Raw genomic sequence first — 15,713 nt, forward strand, 5'->3', positions numbered from 1 at the left:
CAGAGGTGAATCTGCTCTTGAACTATATACCCACTTGTATGGAAATTGACAACAGGACAGCAAAAATGGATTCCACATGCTCTAATGGTGACCAAGAGACTGATAGTGATGAACTGGAAGAATTCCTCTTAATCAATAGCTTGACAACATTGGCAAACATAAGAACAGACAGCTTACAGACACAGACTTTCTTCGGATAAATACAACGATATTTGGAATGAGTTTACACAGACTATATTAGGTTATTGACAAGTATATGTGTATCAGGATAATAAGAATACACACACCTGAAGATTAATGTATGGTAATGTAACTGTATTTTTCCTTTTTTTCATTCTCACTCACTTTTTCCCCTTTTTTCTCAGTCGTATCTTTTTACAAATGAAACTCTTCTAATAAAACATTAATAATAAAAAACAGTGATTCATAAACAACTACTTTTTTTACAATCACTGCCCCCCAGCACCAAATGCCTATTTAATGAGTCATTTCATTCCACAAGTTGCCACGTTTTCTCAGAACCCTATAACCACATTGCGCATGTAATAAAGGCCGATAGAAAAGCAGTTAATTTCCTGGTCTGTACGACTCTCTCGGGCATGGGTTGCCAAGTGATAGTAAGTCCCAACTGTTTGATAAACAAACATGCAGAATAAAAAAAAAAATACATATCTGGGTCATTTGCCTAAGCAAAGCTCCCCCCCCCCCCTTTTCTTTTGGCAGGCATCAAACACAGGTTTATCACTGCGCTTGATTTCAGAAACCAGTAAATAAGTGTCTTGCCATCGCTTTCCTCAACTGGAAGAGAAAATATGGTCTATGGATGGATGCCTCGGCTAAAGGCCCAAGCGCCTGTCTGGGGAAACAGGCAGTGGCCCCTCCTAACCCCTTCCCTTCTCCCTCCCTCTGACCTCACCGCGAGCCCAGGTGAAGCGGGCGAGGAGTCCCTCCGCTCAGGTGACACCCGCCCAGGTGAGGTGCCGCGGAGGGGCTGGGCTCAGCCCTTACCTGTTCAACCTGCGCGGCGGCAGAGAGTCCACGCCCCACTGAGTCAGGCGAAGCTGCACCTTTAACCTGCCCTGACTGGGTGGCACGGTTTCTCCCTCCTCCTCCCGCCTGCCACCCCCTTGTTCAAAGGGTCCCCCACCCATCCGCCCTCATTCCAAACAAGAGCCTCTCTTTGCACAGGTGGACCTCGCTGCTTTCCGCCCCTCCCTCCCTCCTTCCCCCTACGCTCTTTCTGCTTTAAACTTGGGGTTTCTCTGCAAAAGAAAAAACCCAGCAACCTAGCCTTTCCCTCCTTCCTGGTTTGTTGGAGAAGGGCAGAGAAGGGACCCCTTTGCTCCAGCTGAAGTGGGCCCAGGAGGGCAGCAAGCCATGGGGACCTCAGAGGAAGATTATAACTTCGTCTTTAAAGGTGAGTGTCTTGTTTTTGCCTCGTTCTCTCCCCCCACTTCCCAGTTCTTTTTCTTCAAAACTGTTGCCTGGGTTTTCAGGACTGCCCTGAAAGCTGTGTGTTGACCCAAGATGCCCCCTTTTTTTAAAAGCCATGGGAGGATTTATAGAATTGTACAAGTGTAACGCTGGAAGGGACCCCAACGGTCATCTAGTCCAACCCCCCTGAATTGCAGGGATCCCAGTGAAGTCCGTCCTACCGTCCAACAGCTCTCACCGTCGGAGAGTTCTTCCTGATGTTGAGTCTGAATGTGCTTTCTTTTAAATGGAATCTACCGGTTAATACACTAGGATAGCTCAGCCGGCAGAGCATGAGGCTCTTAATCTCGGGGTTGTGGGTTCGAGTCCCACACTGAGCAAAAGATTCCTCCATTGCAGCAGGGTTGGGCTAGATGACCCACGTGGTCCTTTCAAACTCTACTATTCTATGACTCGGGTCCTACCCTCTGGAGCAGCAGCAAAACACGCTTGCTCCATCTTCCATGTGACACCCCTTCAGGTATTTGAAGTCCACTCTAAATTCCTAAGGTGGGGCAATGACTTGAAGGGGCTGTAGCTCTGCGGTCAAGCCCTTTCTTTGCTCTCTTCTTCCAGCCTTGCCACCTGCAGCTTGGAAAGGATCAGGGGTGATAGTGTGAAACCACTGGTCCAGCTCAGTACTGTCGACACTGGCTGGCAGCAGCTCTCCGGGGTTTCAGACGGGATATTTTCAGTCCTACCTGGGGATCCCAGCAGGGATTGAACTTGGGACTTATTGCATGCAAACAGGTGCCTGCCTCTCCCGCTAAGCCACAGCCCCTCCCCCAGTCAGTGCAGACAATAGTGGACAAATAGCCTCACACCTTTGGGCTGCAGCTGAGTATCCTGTGTCAAGCACCCATATGGCTCTTGAAGAGTGCCTGTCTTAAAGAATCAAGGCTGATTAAGTCTGTCCGCGTTAGTTGATTAAATTTTGCACACATTTAAAGCTTAATAAACTGAAAGACAAAATGCGCAGTTGTGTACACACTCTACCTTTTATGCTTTTTAAAATTTAAATTCAACATCTGTAAAGTGATACTCATAATGTTACAACAGGTTGAAGGCAGCGTAAAGTTGAACATTATCATTAGAGTAAATGTTCCAAAACTTTACAAAAATTACGAATTTTTCCAGAAATCTGTTAGGCTGATTTGTATGTATTCTTTTATAATAAATTAACTTAATCTTCTGTTACTATGATTTTTCCCCAATATATTTGTGTGTACTCCCCCCCCCATTTTTTAGCTGTCACAATTGTAGCAGCAGTTATAAGATGGAACACTATCTCTTGATGCTTTAACCAAGTAGAAATATTTTAGGTTCTAACTTCTAAGGGTATATGAGATCCTAACATATCAGACAGATTATCCTGAACAGATTTGCAAAATATCTGTATTTGAAAGCAGTTCCGAACGATGGTGCACATTACATACACCATACAGTGCCTCAAAGAATTATGGGCACTGTAGTTTGTTAAACTGTTGCTAGGAATTGTAACTTCATGAGGGATAAACTACCGTGCCCAGAATTCTTTGAGGGAAAGAATGTGCTTTGAAGGTATAGCATGTATGCAACTACCTCATTGCGTAAGAGAAGCAGGAATGCATCTTCTAAGATGGCAGTCGCTGCACACCCTAACCCTAAATAATTTAAGCATGCAAAATTGCTAGGAGGTTGGGCCACCAACTTGAGGTTTGTATTCATTTTAATGCAACTCATCAGCTGGCCAAACTTTGCGTTCCTAGTGACTATTGTTGGTAGTGATAGGATCAGTTTCCTCCCTGCAGCTTGATTATTTGCTTTTCTCTTTTCTTGTTTCCTGGTACTTCAAAGCATGTGACTTTCCCCATCAACCACAGGAGGAGAGCTGAGTTAAGTTGCAAAGCCATGCACCTCTACCCCTTTCATTAGAAGCCTTGTCATAGCTCGCCTGCTCAGTGAGGCAGGAGCATCTTGCAAGAGTTCGGCCGCTTTGCAAGCTGAGCTTTGCAAGAGTTCACCTGCAGGTTGTATGCAGTGCTATTTTTCTAGAAAATTAGGTACTGGAAGTTAGCAAGAACGTGCGTGAATGTGTTGGAACTGAGTTCCTGCTGGGAAAAGAAGCCCTGAAACTAGCCTACTTTGCAAAGGTAGAATTTGCATTTGTTGCCACACCCACTTCTGCCTCTGGCCCTGCCCACCATTGGCAAGTGGTCATCATAAGGTTGACAAGAAGAGAATGTTGCCTTAAAGGCTGAAAAGTATTCCTTGTCCCTGTTCTAACAGGTCCCGCTAACTACCTAGCTTCCTCGGGCCAGATGTTTTCCCCTAGTGCCTGGAGCGTTTTTGAGGGACAACAACACACCTATTTGGTGTTCTGGGCATCCACAAGCCAGATACCAGGCCTGATCTGATCACTGTTTGTGCTAATCTGGACTCTGAAGCACCAGAGCTGCATGCATTAGGAAAAGCAAGCAGAGTGAAGCCAACTGTCAAGTTTCTAGCTCTCTAACAACTCCCATCTAGGCAGTAAAAACAAACAGACAACAGCATAAGGGATGGCGGTTTTCTCAGAAACCAAAACAAATATTTGGCCTTCATAAACCTGCACCTCTCAGTAAAGGAGCAAACATGATCCCTGAGACGGTGGCGTTCAAATTCCAGCTTGGAGGACACAGATTCAGTGGTACTTGGCAGATAAATAACTCGCCCCCTTTTCTCCAGCCTCAGACCCCATCTCTGTCTGCAGAAGGCTCAATTCACACCATGCATTTAAAGCGTTACGATACCACTTTAAACAGTCATGGCTTCCCCTCCAAAGAAGCCAGTTTAACAGACTATCCCTCTTCCCAGGAAACTCTGAGGATCCAGGGCTTTTTTTCAGCAAGAACTCACCAGAACTCAATTCGGGCACCTCTCAGGTGGGTGCCGTTGCCATTATAAGAGAACAAGGGAGGCGTTCATAGTGACTTCTGGCACCCCTTTTTCTAGAAAAATAGCACTGGCAAGTTTCCTCACACTCACCCACCCCTCTCTGTCCTCCACCCAAGCAAATGAGTCATTATCACAGTTCAAGGACACATTCCTGCCAGAAGAAAACAGTCTAGGAGGGTGTGAAGCAAGACCAGTGAGGCGTGTGGTCTGGAGGAGAGTTCAGAGGGCCAGACGGAGAGAGTTGGGGGGCCACATTCAGGCCTGAGTTCCTGTCCCCTGCCCGTGATAGGCTCTGAAATGAAGAGGAATCCACGTGAAAAACTACTGCATTTTTCCGTGTATAAGACTATATTTTTTCCTAAAATTTTAAAGTTTAAAATAAGGGATTATCTTGTACACAGAGAGCGCATAGTGCATTTTCTTAATTTTGAGTCCCCCAAAATAGGGGGCGTCTTATAGACGGAAAAATACGGTACATGCAAAAGTAGAAAAGGGACCTATGTAGTATTGCCTTGGTTGGGGAGAGTTGATTTGGGATTCTTGCTCATAGGAGCTGTGATTTGAAGTTTCTGAAGAGCTGAAACAGACAGCAAAGTGTTAAATGGGAATCATAGAACTGTAGAGTTGGAGGGATCCGAGGGTCATCTAGTCCAACCCCCTGCAATGCAGGAATCCTGCCCATAGCTGCTTCTCGGAGGGCTCAAGCCACCAACTTCTGGTTAACAGCCAGACACTCTGATCCATCCCATGCAACTGGCAGAAGAGTCACTGAGGCCCAGCTGTTTAGCAACACGGAAAAATAATTCCATAGTAAAGATACTGGTTGGCTTTTTTAGCCCATATTATGGCTGCCACAGTACATGTTAGCTAGCCTGTCTGATAAGCCTGATAAATTGAGAGGCAGTGCGGCGTAGCGGTTGGAGGGTTGGATTAGGACCTGGGAGACCAGGGTTCAAATCCCCATTCAGCCTTGGGTGACCTTGGGCTCTCAGCTGAACCAACCTCATAGGGTTGCTGTAAGGATAAAATAAAATGGGAAGAAGGAAGAAGAAGAAGAAATAAAATGGGAAGAACTAGGTACACCACCTTGAGCTCCTTGGAAGAAAGGCGGAATATAAATGAAATGTAATAAATAAATAAATAAATAAATAAATAAATAAATATAAATAAATCGGGCCCTGATCAGGAGGATCTCAATCACCGTCATCATCCTAACAAACAAATGAACAGCACAGGGACAAGTGCAGGTAGTCCGGCAACCTTTCCATGTCCCTCTGAATGGAGGTTTCAGGCCATCAGCAGCCCACAGATCACATTCTGAGAAGCCAAACATAGTTATTCTACAATTGTCGAAGCTAGCTTTCCCCAGCCTTCAAAGGCAGCGACACCTACCAGGTTTGGGTTTCCGGGTGGAGCTGCAGGACCCTGTACCTTGCGTGAATTATGGCCTGTTGTATTTGCCCTTCCTGTAGCGATCGGAAATGTGCCGTGTTAATTGTTGCAAAGTCTTCGGGGCGTGAAATCGCAGCTATAAATAAATGGATTCAGGAGCACTTGGCAGGGGGAGGAAGGAACAGACACACTGGTGTTCCTGGCAGCAGCCTTCAAAATAATGCAAGTGAATTGGGTGAGTGGCCAGTGGCCAGGAGAGCATCACATCACTACTGAAGGGCAAGGCATGGGACCCTCTCAGGCAAAGAAGGGCATCTTTGCAGAGCCCTAGTTCTTGTCCCAAGGAGGGCTGCCAGAGCCACTCCATCCCATGATGCATTGCAAAAGGCTCGGCTCTATGGTCACATTCACACCATACATCTAAACACTGTGGTACCATCTTAAACAGTCATAGAATCATAGAATCATAGAGTTGGAAGAGACCACAAGGGCCATCGAGTCCAACCCCCTGCCAAGCAGGAAACATCATCAGAGCACTCCTGACATATGGTTGTCAAGCCTCTGCTTAAAGACCTCCAAAAAAGGAGACTCCACCACACTCCTTGGCAGCAACAGTCATGGCTCCCCCCAAAGAATCATGGGAGTTGTAGTTCATTTGGGTGCTGAGAGTTGTTTGAAGACCCTCCTCCATTCATCTCACAGAACTAAAATTCCCAGAGTTCCCTGTGAAGAGGCATTGTAGCTCTGTGAGGGGAACAGGGGGTCTCCAAACTACTCTCAGCACCCTTAACAAACTACAGCTCCCGGGATTCTTTGGGGGAAGAAGCTATGGCTGTTTAAAGTGGTACAGCATAGTGCTTTGAATGTATGGTGTGGATACTGGTTGCTGGAAACCACAGGAGTGAAGAGTCCTCTTGTGATTGAATCCTGCTTGCTGTTTTCCCTCAGGCACCTGGTTAGCCACTGTGAGAATAGGATGCTGGGCTAGATCATGGACCGGCCCACACATGAGGCAAGGTGAGGCGGTCGCCTCAGACGGCAGGATCCACAGGGGAGGCAGATTGCACTGTAGATCTTTACTCCCCACTTGTTTGGGATAGATCTTCACTCACTCTTTCTTCCCTGGTGGGGGGGAGCGGTGTGCCGTTTTGTGTTTTACCTCTGGTGCCAAACTGCCTTGGGCCAGCTCTTTACGTCAAGATTTTAATCCTGTTCTGTGTCCATACTGGCTTTGAATTGATTATATATGAAATAGCTTTTCTTCTAGGAAAAAAAGGTGCCGGTACTGCGTACTCTTGAGCACCACCAAAAGAAAAGCACTGGCTTCATAGATGTTTTTTTTGTTGGTGATGTTTATTGCTACATCGATTTGATCGTGTGTTGTTGTTTTTAATAGGAAGCGATTCATAAAGTAAATAAATGCATTTGCACCTAGACTTTTTAATGAATGCAATGCAATGCATTCACTCACTCCTTCCTTCCATCTCTCTTAGTGGTCCTGATTGGAGAATCAGGAGTCGGGAAGACCAACCTGCTCTCCCGGTTCACCCGCAATGAGTTCAACCACGACAGCCGCACCACAATTGGGGTGGAGTTCTCCACTCGTACCATCCTGGTGAGAGATGCCTTGGTGAAAGCACAGATCTGGGACACGGCTGGCCTGGAGCGCTACCGGGCCATTACTTCGGCGTAAGTACAGGTGGGGCTGGTGGGGCAGAGGTTATTGGGAGGGATTCGGCTGTGGACTGGGAAGCACCCCCTTCTCCCTTAGCATCTCGCCATATCCACACAGACCTGATCCGGAGCCTTGAACAAGCCTCAGCTCTCCCCTCTGCAGCATTGGGATATTAACATTGGGTCATCTTGCAGGACCGTTGTAAAGGGAAGTGCTTTGCATGCTCATTCAGCCCCTGATCCTGTGCATGTTTAAGCTAAAGCAGGGGTTGATGTTGTTAGTTGCTTTTTACACCAAAGCATCTCCAATATTTTACAGAATAAATATATAAATTAATTCTATTAATTTTATTAAGTGGATACACCGTGTAATTGTAAAATCAAAAACAAAACTTCAAAGCAGTTTAATCAATAATATTATCAATAAGAAAAATGAACAATACTTTAAAACCTTCAAAAAGTTAAAACGACAACAGGCTAAAAACAGGTTAAGAAACAAGAAGCATTAAAAAGGCAATGAAAGAAGAGCTAATGCTCATCTAAAAATATATAAAAGCATCCCCAAATGATGTTCCTCTTGAGATACATATAATTTGTAAAAAATACTTGTGAACATAACACAGGTACTACAGGAGCAAAAGTTCCTAAACACACAAGCACAGCACCGTATTAAAACACCCAAGAGGAAACCTCTTGAGATTTGCCTGCTATAATAGCAGAGTTGAGGTCCTGGTGGATGCAAGTGATTTTATCCTCAAAATGCTTCTCAGACATGTCTCACTGGGCTATTGTAGGCTCCACCACGTCCTCTGAGCCAACCCTCCAGGGGCCACAAGGCTGTAGTGAGTTTTGCCACCCCTCTCTCTCTCTCTCTCTCTCTCTCTCTCTCTCTCTCTCACACACACACACACACACACACACCCCTAAAAAGAGGGAAAAGGACTGGGAGGGAGGAGGAAAAAGCAAGCTTAAGTTACACATGACATCAGTGTCATTTTCTGTGTTTTTTACTATCACTGGAAGCGCTCTTCTCTCCACCCACTCCCCAGATCGGGGCTGGTGACCGTGTCCAGACCAGAAGGACAGGGCAGCTCCTGACACACCCAAAATATTATCTATATTGTTGCACCCCGCCCTGCAACCTGTTTTGATGAAGGGCAAGCACAGAAGCTTTTTAAATAAATGAATATGAATGTAGTCCAACGCCGCTGTATTAAAATGCTAAAAACCACACAAAGGACTTGTGCCACCCTGAAGATAATAAGATCAATGTGAGCCAAGCGGTCACGGACCCAGCCCTGTGTCATCAGATGCACCTGACGAAAGTGTGCTCTGGAAGAGCAACTCTTAAAAGTGATCAGCCTCTTAAGATGCCAGGGTAATACAGGATTAGTGTGTTGTAACGAAGACAATGAACATGGCTACACCCTTGGAAGTCATAATTGCTAAGCATTATTACTTATTTGAACTCTCTGCATGTTTTGCTTTTTTCTTTTTAATTAGTAGACTGCAGAGATTCTCTAATCGGGTTAGAAAGCTAAGCTCATGACTTTGCAGCGTTGAGTGAGGCCGCTCAAGTTTCTAGACCCTATGGCCTCCTCCTGTTCTGCTATGGATGTCCGCCTCCCTTTGTCAACAGCAATCTGTTGCTGCGGTAAACTGAGAATCATGCTTGGAGGACGTCCAAACTACTTCTAGGTAGCAAACAAAATCTGAGTGCAGCCAGCAGTGAACAGGAGCCTCCCTGCCTGCATGAGTCTGTTCTTACCTCTGTGGAGGAAGGGTAGGGTGTGCATGTCAATGCAACTCTGAAGTAAAGACATTTCAATAGGATTTGTGAACAAGGCCTTTCTGATGATTCCTGCATTGCAGGGGGTTGGACTAGATGATCCTTGTAGTCCCTTCGAGCTCTGTGAGTCTATGAGCCTCACGGTCCCTTCGAACTCTGTGATTCTGAGTTTCTATGTGGCCCTCCAGGCACCTCTGTTCGGCCCTTGGTACCCTCACCAGCCCTGCTCATCACCTTCCTCATGTTCTTGCCTGGCTGTCCAGTCCAAGGCTGGCTTAAAAAATAAGGGACCATAAAAAAAGGATGCAGGAGCTTTGAATTACTTTTCAGTGGTTAGCAGACTAGGCAAACCCACCACTCACCCTCCATCCTCCCCACTATAGGGAGGTGTTCTGTATCTCTGTTTAAAGTATAGCAATTATTTGTAAGCTTTCATCCATAGATATAAATGCCCACATACAGTTTTTATGCAAATTGTTGACTTCTTTCATCTTATTTCTTTTCCTTTTTTTTTTTTTTGGCAATGCATAACTGGTCACCTTATGTTGGGTGCAAATTAATTAATACTGTACTGTGATTTGAAAAGTGAGATCTAAGGTGGAAGATCTGGAAGGTGGAAGATCCGCAAAGAAGAACCAACATAGGCCACCTTCACACCATTTAAAGCACTGTGATACCCCTTTAAACAGTCATGGCTTTCCCCAAAGAATTCTGGGAGCTGTAGTTTGCACAGGGCACTGTGCGTTGGTAGGAGGCCCCATCCACAGACCTACAATTCTCAAAGTGGTTCAGTAGTCGATCCCTCTTCCCAGGGAACTCTGGGAGTTGTAGTCACAACACTCAGTCCCCCTAGCAAACTGCAGCTCCCAGGATTCTTTGGGGCAGAAGAAGCTACGGCTGTTTAAAGTGACACTGTACCGTTTTAAATGTATGTTGTAATCAAAGGCCTCATTTAAGAAATAATGTTGAGACTTCCAAAGAAAAGAGAAGGATTCATGGGACACCCATGCTTCCTTGTTGTTGTTGTTGTTGTTGTTGCTGCTGCTAGTTCTTCATATGCCCTTCTCTTAACCCTTGTCCTGATCTCTCAGTTATTACAGAGGCGCAGTGGGAGCCCTCTTGGTTTTTGACATCACCAAGCACCAGACGTATGATGTGGTGGAGCGCTGGCTGAAGGAGCTGTATGACCATGCAGAAGCCACCATCATTGTGATGCTGGTGGGCAACAAAACAGATCTGACCCAAGCCCGGGAGGTCCCAACGGAGGAAGCCAAGATGTATGCAGGTAGGGGGCAGCTCTGTGGCTTCACGCATCGAGCCCTGAGAAGGATTTGTGCTCCACCACAGGGAAGGACTGTGGCTCAGTGGTACAGCATCTGCTTTGCATGCAGAATGTCCCAGGTTCAACCCCCCAGTGTCTCCAGCTGGGGCGGGGAGTGTCTCCTGCCTTAAACCCTGGAGAGCTTCTGCAAATCTCTGCAGACGGTAACTGAGCTAGAAGGGCCAATAGTCTGACTCAGGGTAAGGCCCATGTACCTTCTCGGCACTTGTGTGAAGAGTTAGAAGCTTTAAGATGGAGTGCCTCTTTTAAAATAGTTCCTGCCATCTGTACTGGCACACTTTTATAATGTGTTTTATTACTAAACGAGCAATGCCACTATATAAAAATGAAATCTACAGCCTGATCAATCGCAGACACTTTTAACAATTGATTAATCCACTGGATTAAATCGGCTACAAACAGTGTTATTGTTTGCACAGTGGTACCTTGGTTCTCGAACTTAATGCGTTCTGGAAGTCCGTTCAGCTTCCAAAACTTTTGCAAACCAAGGTGCGGTTTCTGGTTGGCTGATTGGCCCCGGAAACAATGCCGACAGCCAAAACGGGCTTTCGGCTTCCGAAAAACGTTCACAAACTGGCACTTCCAGGTTTGAAGCGTTGGGGAGCCAATTTGTTCATCAGCTAAGCCGTTCAGGAACCAAGGTACCATTGTGTTATATTCTCTTTCTGTCCACTGTTTCAGTATTCTCTGAATGCATTTTAAAAATTATGAAATAAAAAAAGACAGAATGACTACCAATCCCAGTTTTAAATTGGTGACCTGATCCGATCTTATCTATTAATGGAGGTCTGATAGGGTCTCACTGCTTCTCTCTTCTTGCAGAAAACAACGGTCTGCTCTTTATGGAAACCTCTGCGCTGGACTCCACAAATGTTGAATTGGCTTTTGAAACTATCTTGAGAGGTAAGACATCAGTTGGTGGTACCAGTGGCGAAGCTGCATGCTCCACTACTGGGGGCATGATGCGCATCTGGGGGCGTGGCACGCCGCCCACAGGGGCATGGCACCCATTCCGGGGGCGTGATGCGCTGCCTGTGGAGGCGTGGCACCTGGCACGTGGCGTGTGTCCAGGGGGGCCCCCCTCGATGGCACCCTACCAGAATAATGGTGCCGGGAGCGGTCCACTTCCTCCGGCAACAGGTGGCACCCAAACTCACAGTGGCTTAGCCAGGGTTGAGAAGGAGGGTGATCTTCCTTGCTGTCACTTGTTCTTTACTCCAGTAAGGGGCTGCAGCCTATGGAGAAGGGTTTGTTTTAAGCCCCCACTTCCCATTCTCTCTCTCTCTCTCTCACACACACACACACGTGTGTGTGTGTGTGTGTGTGTGTGTGTGTGTGTGTGTGTGTGTACCCAGAAACCTTTAGCCCTTTTACGCATGGAGATAAAAGGTAAATCATGCAGTCTGGAAAAACATAAAATTCAGGTTTTTCCCAGATGGTAGCTTATTGGTGCTGATAATGCACACATTAGCACTATGGTGCAATGGTGGGTGGGATCGGCAAAGGTTTTTTTCCTGGACATCCTCTCCATTTTTGCCCCCTTTTTATTTTTTATTTTTTTTAATTTAATTGCCAAGTGTGTAAAGCTGGATTTGCACAAGCTAAATTGTGAGTTACCTGTACAAATAAAACCATCTGTCCTAAAGACACCTTCATTCCAAGGAAAGTGAGCCCCTGGGGCACTCCTGGAATCTCTCGCTGCTTGGAGATTGGGGTAGTGCATAAGCATCTTTATTTATTCCTTCCTGTCTCCTAGACATTTTCAACAAAGTGCAGAAACAGAAGCAGAAAAGCCCCCTGGACAACACCGTTTCACTCTCTGCTGAACACACTGATGCAGCCTCCACCTCTCAAGCTGTGGAGGGGAAGCGAGCTTGTTGCTTGAACCTCTGAAGTGAGGGTCGCACATGAGGAACATCAGCCGTGTTGAAGAAGCCAACATTTGGTGGGTGGGAGAGGATTCCACACTCTGGTTGATGATTTATGGCCGAGATGTCCGTCTCACTGTAGCCTCTGTGGTCTGGGGGTTAGTTATGGAAACTTTATGGATCAGGCTAGCCTGCCTAAATCTAGGGAGCACAATAGCGTGTTTGGGGGTGACAAAGCATCTTGAATCAAGAATTCTGTGTTTGTGGGTCAGTACTTGTACAAAAGAACCACCCGCAACCCTGCAACCCTTGTCTTCCAATACAGATACGAATCTATAGTGACTGCAACAGTAGCCACAATCCTGCCAAAGTTAATCACAAATAGCCGTCCTGTACCCTCTTAGCTGGGAGTGAAGTCCTTTGAACTCTGGTAGGGCTTTTTCATCCAAACAGGCCTAGGATCGCAGTGCAAGTTCCATTGCAGGTTATTGTGACTAAGGCCACAATCGCACCATACATTTGATAGCACTTTTAAACAGTCACAGCTTCCCCAAAAGGATTCTGGGAGCTGTAGTTTATTAAGCTTGCTGACAGTTGTTAGGAGGCCCCTATTCCCTTCACAGAACTACAATTCCCTTCACAAGGAACTTTGGGAATTGTAACTCGGGGAGAGAAAGAGGTGCATCCTAACAAATCTCAGCACCTTTAACAAACTACAGCTGCCAGAATTCTTTGGGGAGGGAAAGTCATGACCGTTTAAAGTGGTGCCATTGCACTTTAAATGTATGGTGTTAACGTGTGCTAACTTAAATCCTGTTGGCTTTCTGTGAGGCTTGCCATGTGTATGCAGGAGTAAGCCCTGCTGAATTCAGTGGCTTTTACTTCATGGTAACAGGGCTTTGCTGCAGGTGATATCTGCTGCTTCAAACTTTAAAAAAATTACACTTCTATCCCCACAACCTCCCTCTAAGGAGACAAGGTCAGTGCTCATTTGTGGATGAGCTTGAGTCTCCCTCATCAAACTCCAACTCTGTCCCAGCCATTGCCAACATGGTGCCCTCCAGATGTTTTGGGCTATGGCCATAACTGGGAGTTGTAGTCTAAAACTCCCAGAGGACGCCAGGTTGAGAGAGGCTGCTATACAGCTCAGCCTTCCTCATATGCTGGCTGGGGCTGATGGGACTTGTAGCCCAAAACAGCCAGAGGGTGTGTGATTGACAAGGCTTGCTGCTGCTCTTGTAGGGCCAATAAATCTGCGCCAGAATTTCCACACAGTGCCCTGGGCATGGTGCCAATGTGGCTGAATGACTAGGTAGGTAGGAAGAAGGGCATTTTGCAGGGCAGGGAATTCGGTTATTATGAAGACTCCCCTGACACTTCCTAGTCTCCTAATACCAGAAATCCCCCAACAAAAGTGACTAACTGACAGAACTGGAAGCCAAGAGGAGGAGGTGATGGGTGATGGCTTGAAAAAGGGGTTCTACAACTTCATGGAGGAGAACTCCATCAGTGGCTATTATCAGTGGCTAAATGGAGCCTCCATAGGCATAGCCCCTCCCAGGTTGCTGGGGGGAAGAAGCAGGAGGAAGCCCTGATTGGGGGGGGGGCTTCCAGCTTGGCTAGTGTGTCAAGGAGGCTGCAAGGATCCCTGATGGGGGTCTTTTTAGATTCTTTTGTTATATTCCAAAGTCCCTGTCAGCTCAATGTCTTTATTAGACAAAGCAAAATATCATGGAATAGTATGCAAGTTTTTGAGTTCTCCTTATCTCTTCATCTGGCTCGATGAAGAGTTCTGTGAAACTTAAAAACTTGCACATTATTTTGTGACATTTTGGTTTGCCTAATAAGGGCACTGCCCTAGTAGGGAATTTAGATCCCCCCACACACTCTTGTTATTTCTTTTGTTACACATTCACAATGCACTTGGACTCCCTGCTTAGACTTCTTTCTGTGGCTGTGACTCCTTTTGTGTTCAGCCTCCATACCAAAACTTGAATGTCTGGATCACCAAGCTGAGATCCTTCGAAATTTACCCCATCCAAAAGACACAGCCAGACCTTTGTGGAAATGGAAATTCGTCAGTATATTGTGTGTGTACATTTATACATATATGTATTGTGTGTGTATATAGCAAGAGACACAAAGAATATATTTTGTAAATAAATCGCTATGGACTGGGCATTTTTTAATTTATTACTGTGCTTAATGTAGCGAAACAAGTAGGGGTGTGTACATTGGGAAACATTCCATAAATAAAAGAAGCAAAGTGCTTATTTCAGAGACACCTAAGATTCCTGTTGTGCATCCTGAACAAACTACATTTCCCAGAATTCTTTGGGGGAAGCCATGATGGTTGAAGGTGGTATCATAGCGGATTAATGTTGTGAATGCAGCCCTACTTAAACTTTGGTTGCATTTGGGGATTTGACACAGAGCATAATTCTTTTTCATGGGGGGGGGCAATGGAGGGGAGCACCACCTTTGCATTCAGAAGGTCACAGGTTCAATCCCTGCCAGCATCTCTAGTTAGGGCTGGACTAAGACTCCATATCTCAAACCTTGGGTAGCCACTGCCAGTCACCATCAACAGTACTGGATTAGATGGGTCAACAGTCTGGATTCTCAGTCAACAGGAAGCAGTTGCTTGCAACCTCAAATCTCTTAACCGCAGATCTCTTCCTGTTAGAAATGTGCTCAGGGTTGGGCTTTGGTGAGTCTCCAACAGATCTCTGTGATTTGAATGGAGTACGGGAGAGGAGAGATGGTTTCTATAGTGGGTCTAAATCATTTAGAATCAGAACTGTAGAGTTGGAAGGGATTCCAAGGGCCATTAGTCTCAACCCCCTGCAATGCAGTAATCTTAACTAGAGTCACTGACAGACAGCCATCCAACCTTTGCTTAAAAACCTCCAAAGAAAGAGTCCACAACCTCCCGAGGAGCACCCCGTGCTAACATGCACAGCAGCATACAGCAACATATCCTATGCACACAGCAACATCTCTGCTCTACCATGATATGGCATGTTTTTTTATTTATACACCACCCAAAGCCCCCCAAAGTGTGATCCACATTAATACATGTGAATATGAAATAAATACACAAAGGTACGATGCACACAATCAATCAATCAATCAATCAATAAGTCATATCCAACCATGCACAGGAATTCATAACCTACCGCACAGGGTTGTTGTGAGGATAAAATGGGGAGGAGGAGAGCTACATATGTCACTTGAGCTCCTTGCTTCATGCAACTTG

General features: G+C 45.9%; 1 protein-coding gene across 1 annotated transcript; it reads left to right on the forward strand.

The window, feature by feature from the left end:
- Nucleotides 1-950: 950 nt before the first annotated feature.
- RAB25 (RAB25, member RAS oncogene family) lies at nucleotides 951-14,643 on the forward strand. The gene is made up of 5 exons (XM_082203993.1): nucleotides 951-1,417; nucleotides 7,275-7,470; nucleotides 10,336-10,529; nucleotides 11,409-11,489; nucleotides 12,343-14,643. Exons 1-5 carry the CDS (start codon nucleotides 1,378-1,380, stop codon nucleotides 12,477-12,479), a joined length of 648 nt encoding a protein of 215 aa, XP_082060119.1. The 5' UTR covers nucleotides 951-1,377; the 3' UTR covers nucleotides 12,480-14,643.
- The last annotated feature ends 1,070 nt before the right edge of the window (nucleotides 14,644-15,713 follow it).

This window comes from Podarcis vaucheri, assembly GCF_965113315.1.
Source record: "Podarcis vaucheri genome assembly, chromosome: 16".
Lineage (NCBI taxonomy): Eukaryota > Metazoa > Chordata > Lepidosauria > Squamata > Lacertidae > Podarcis > Podarcis vaucheri.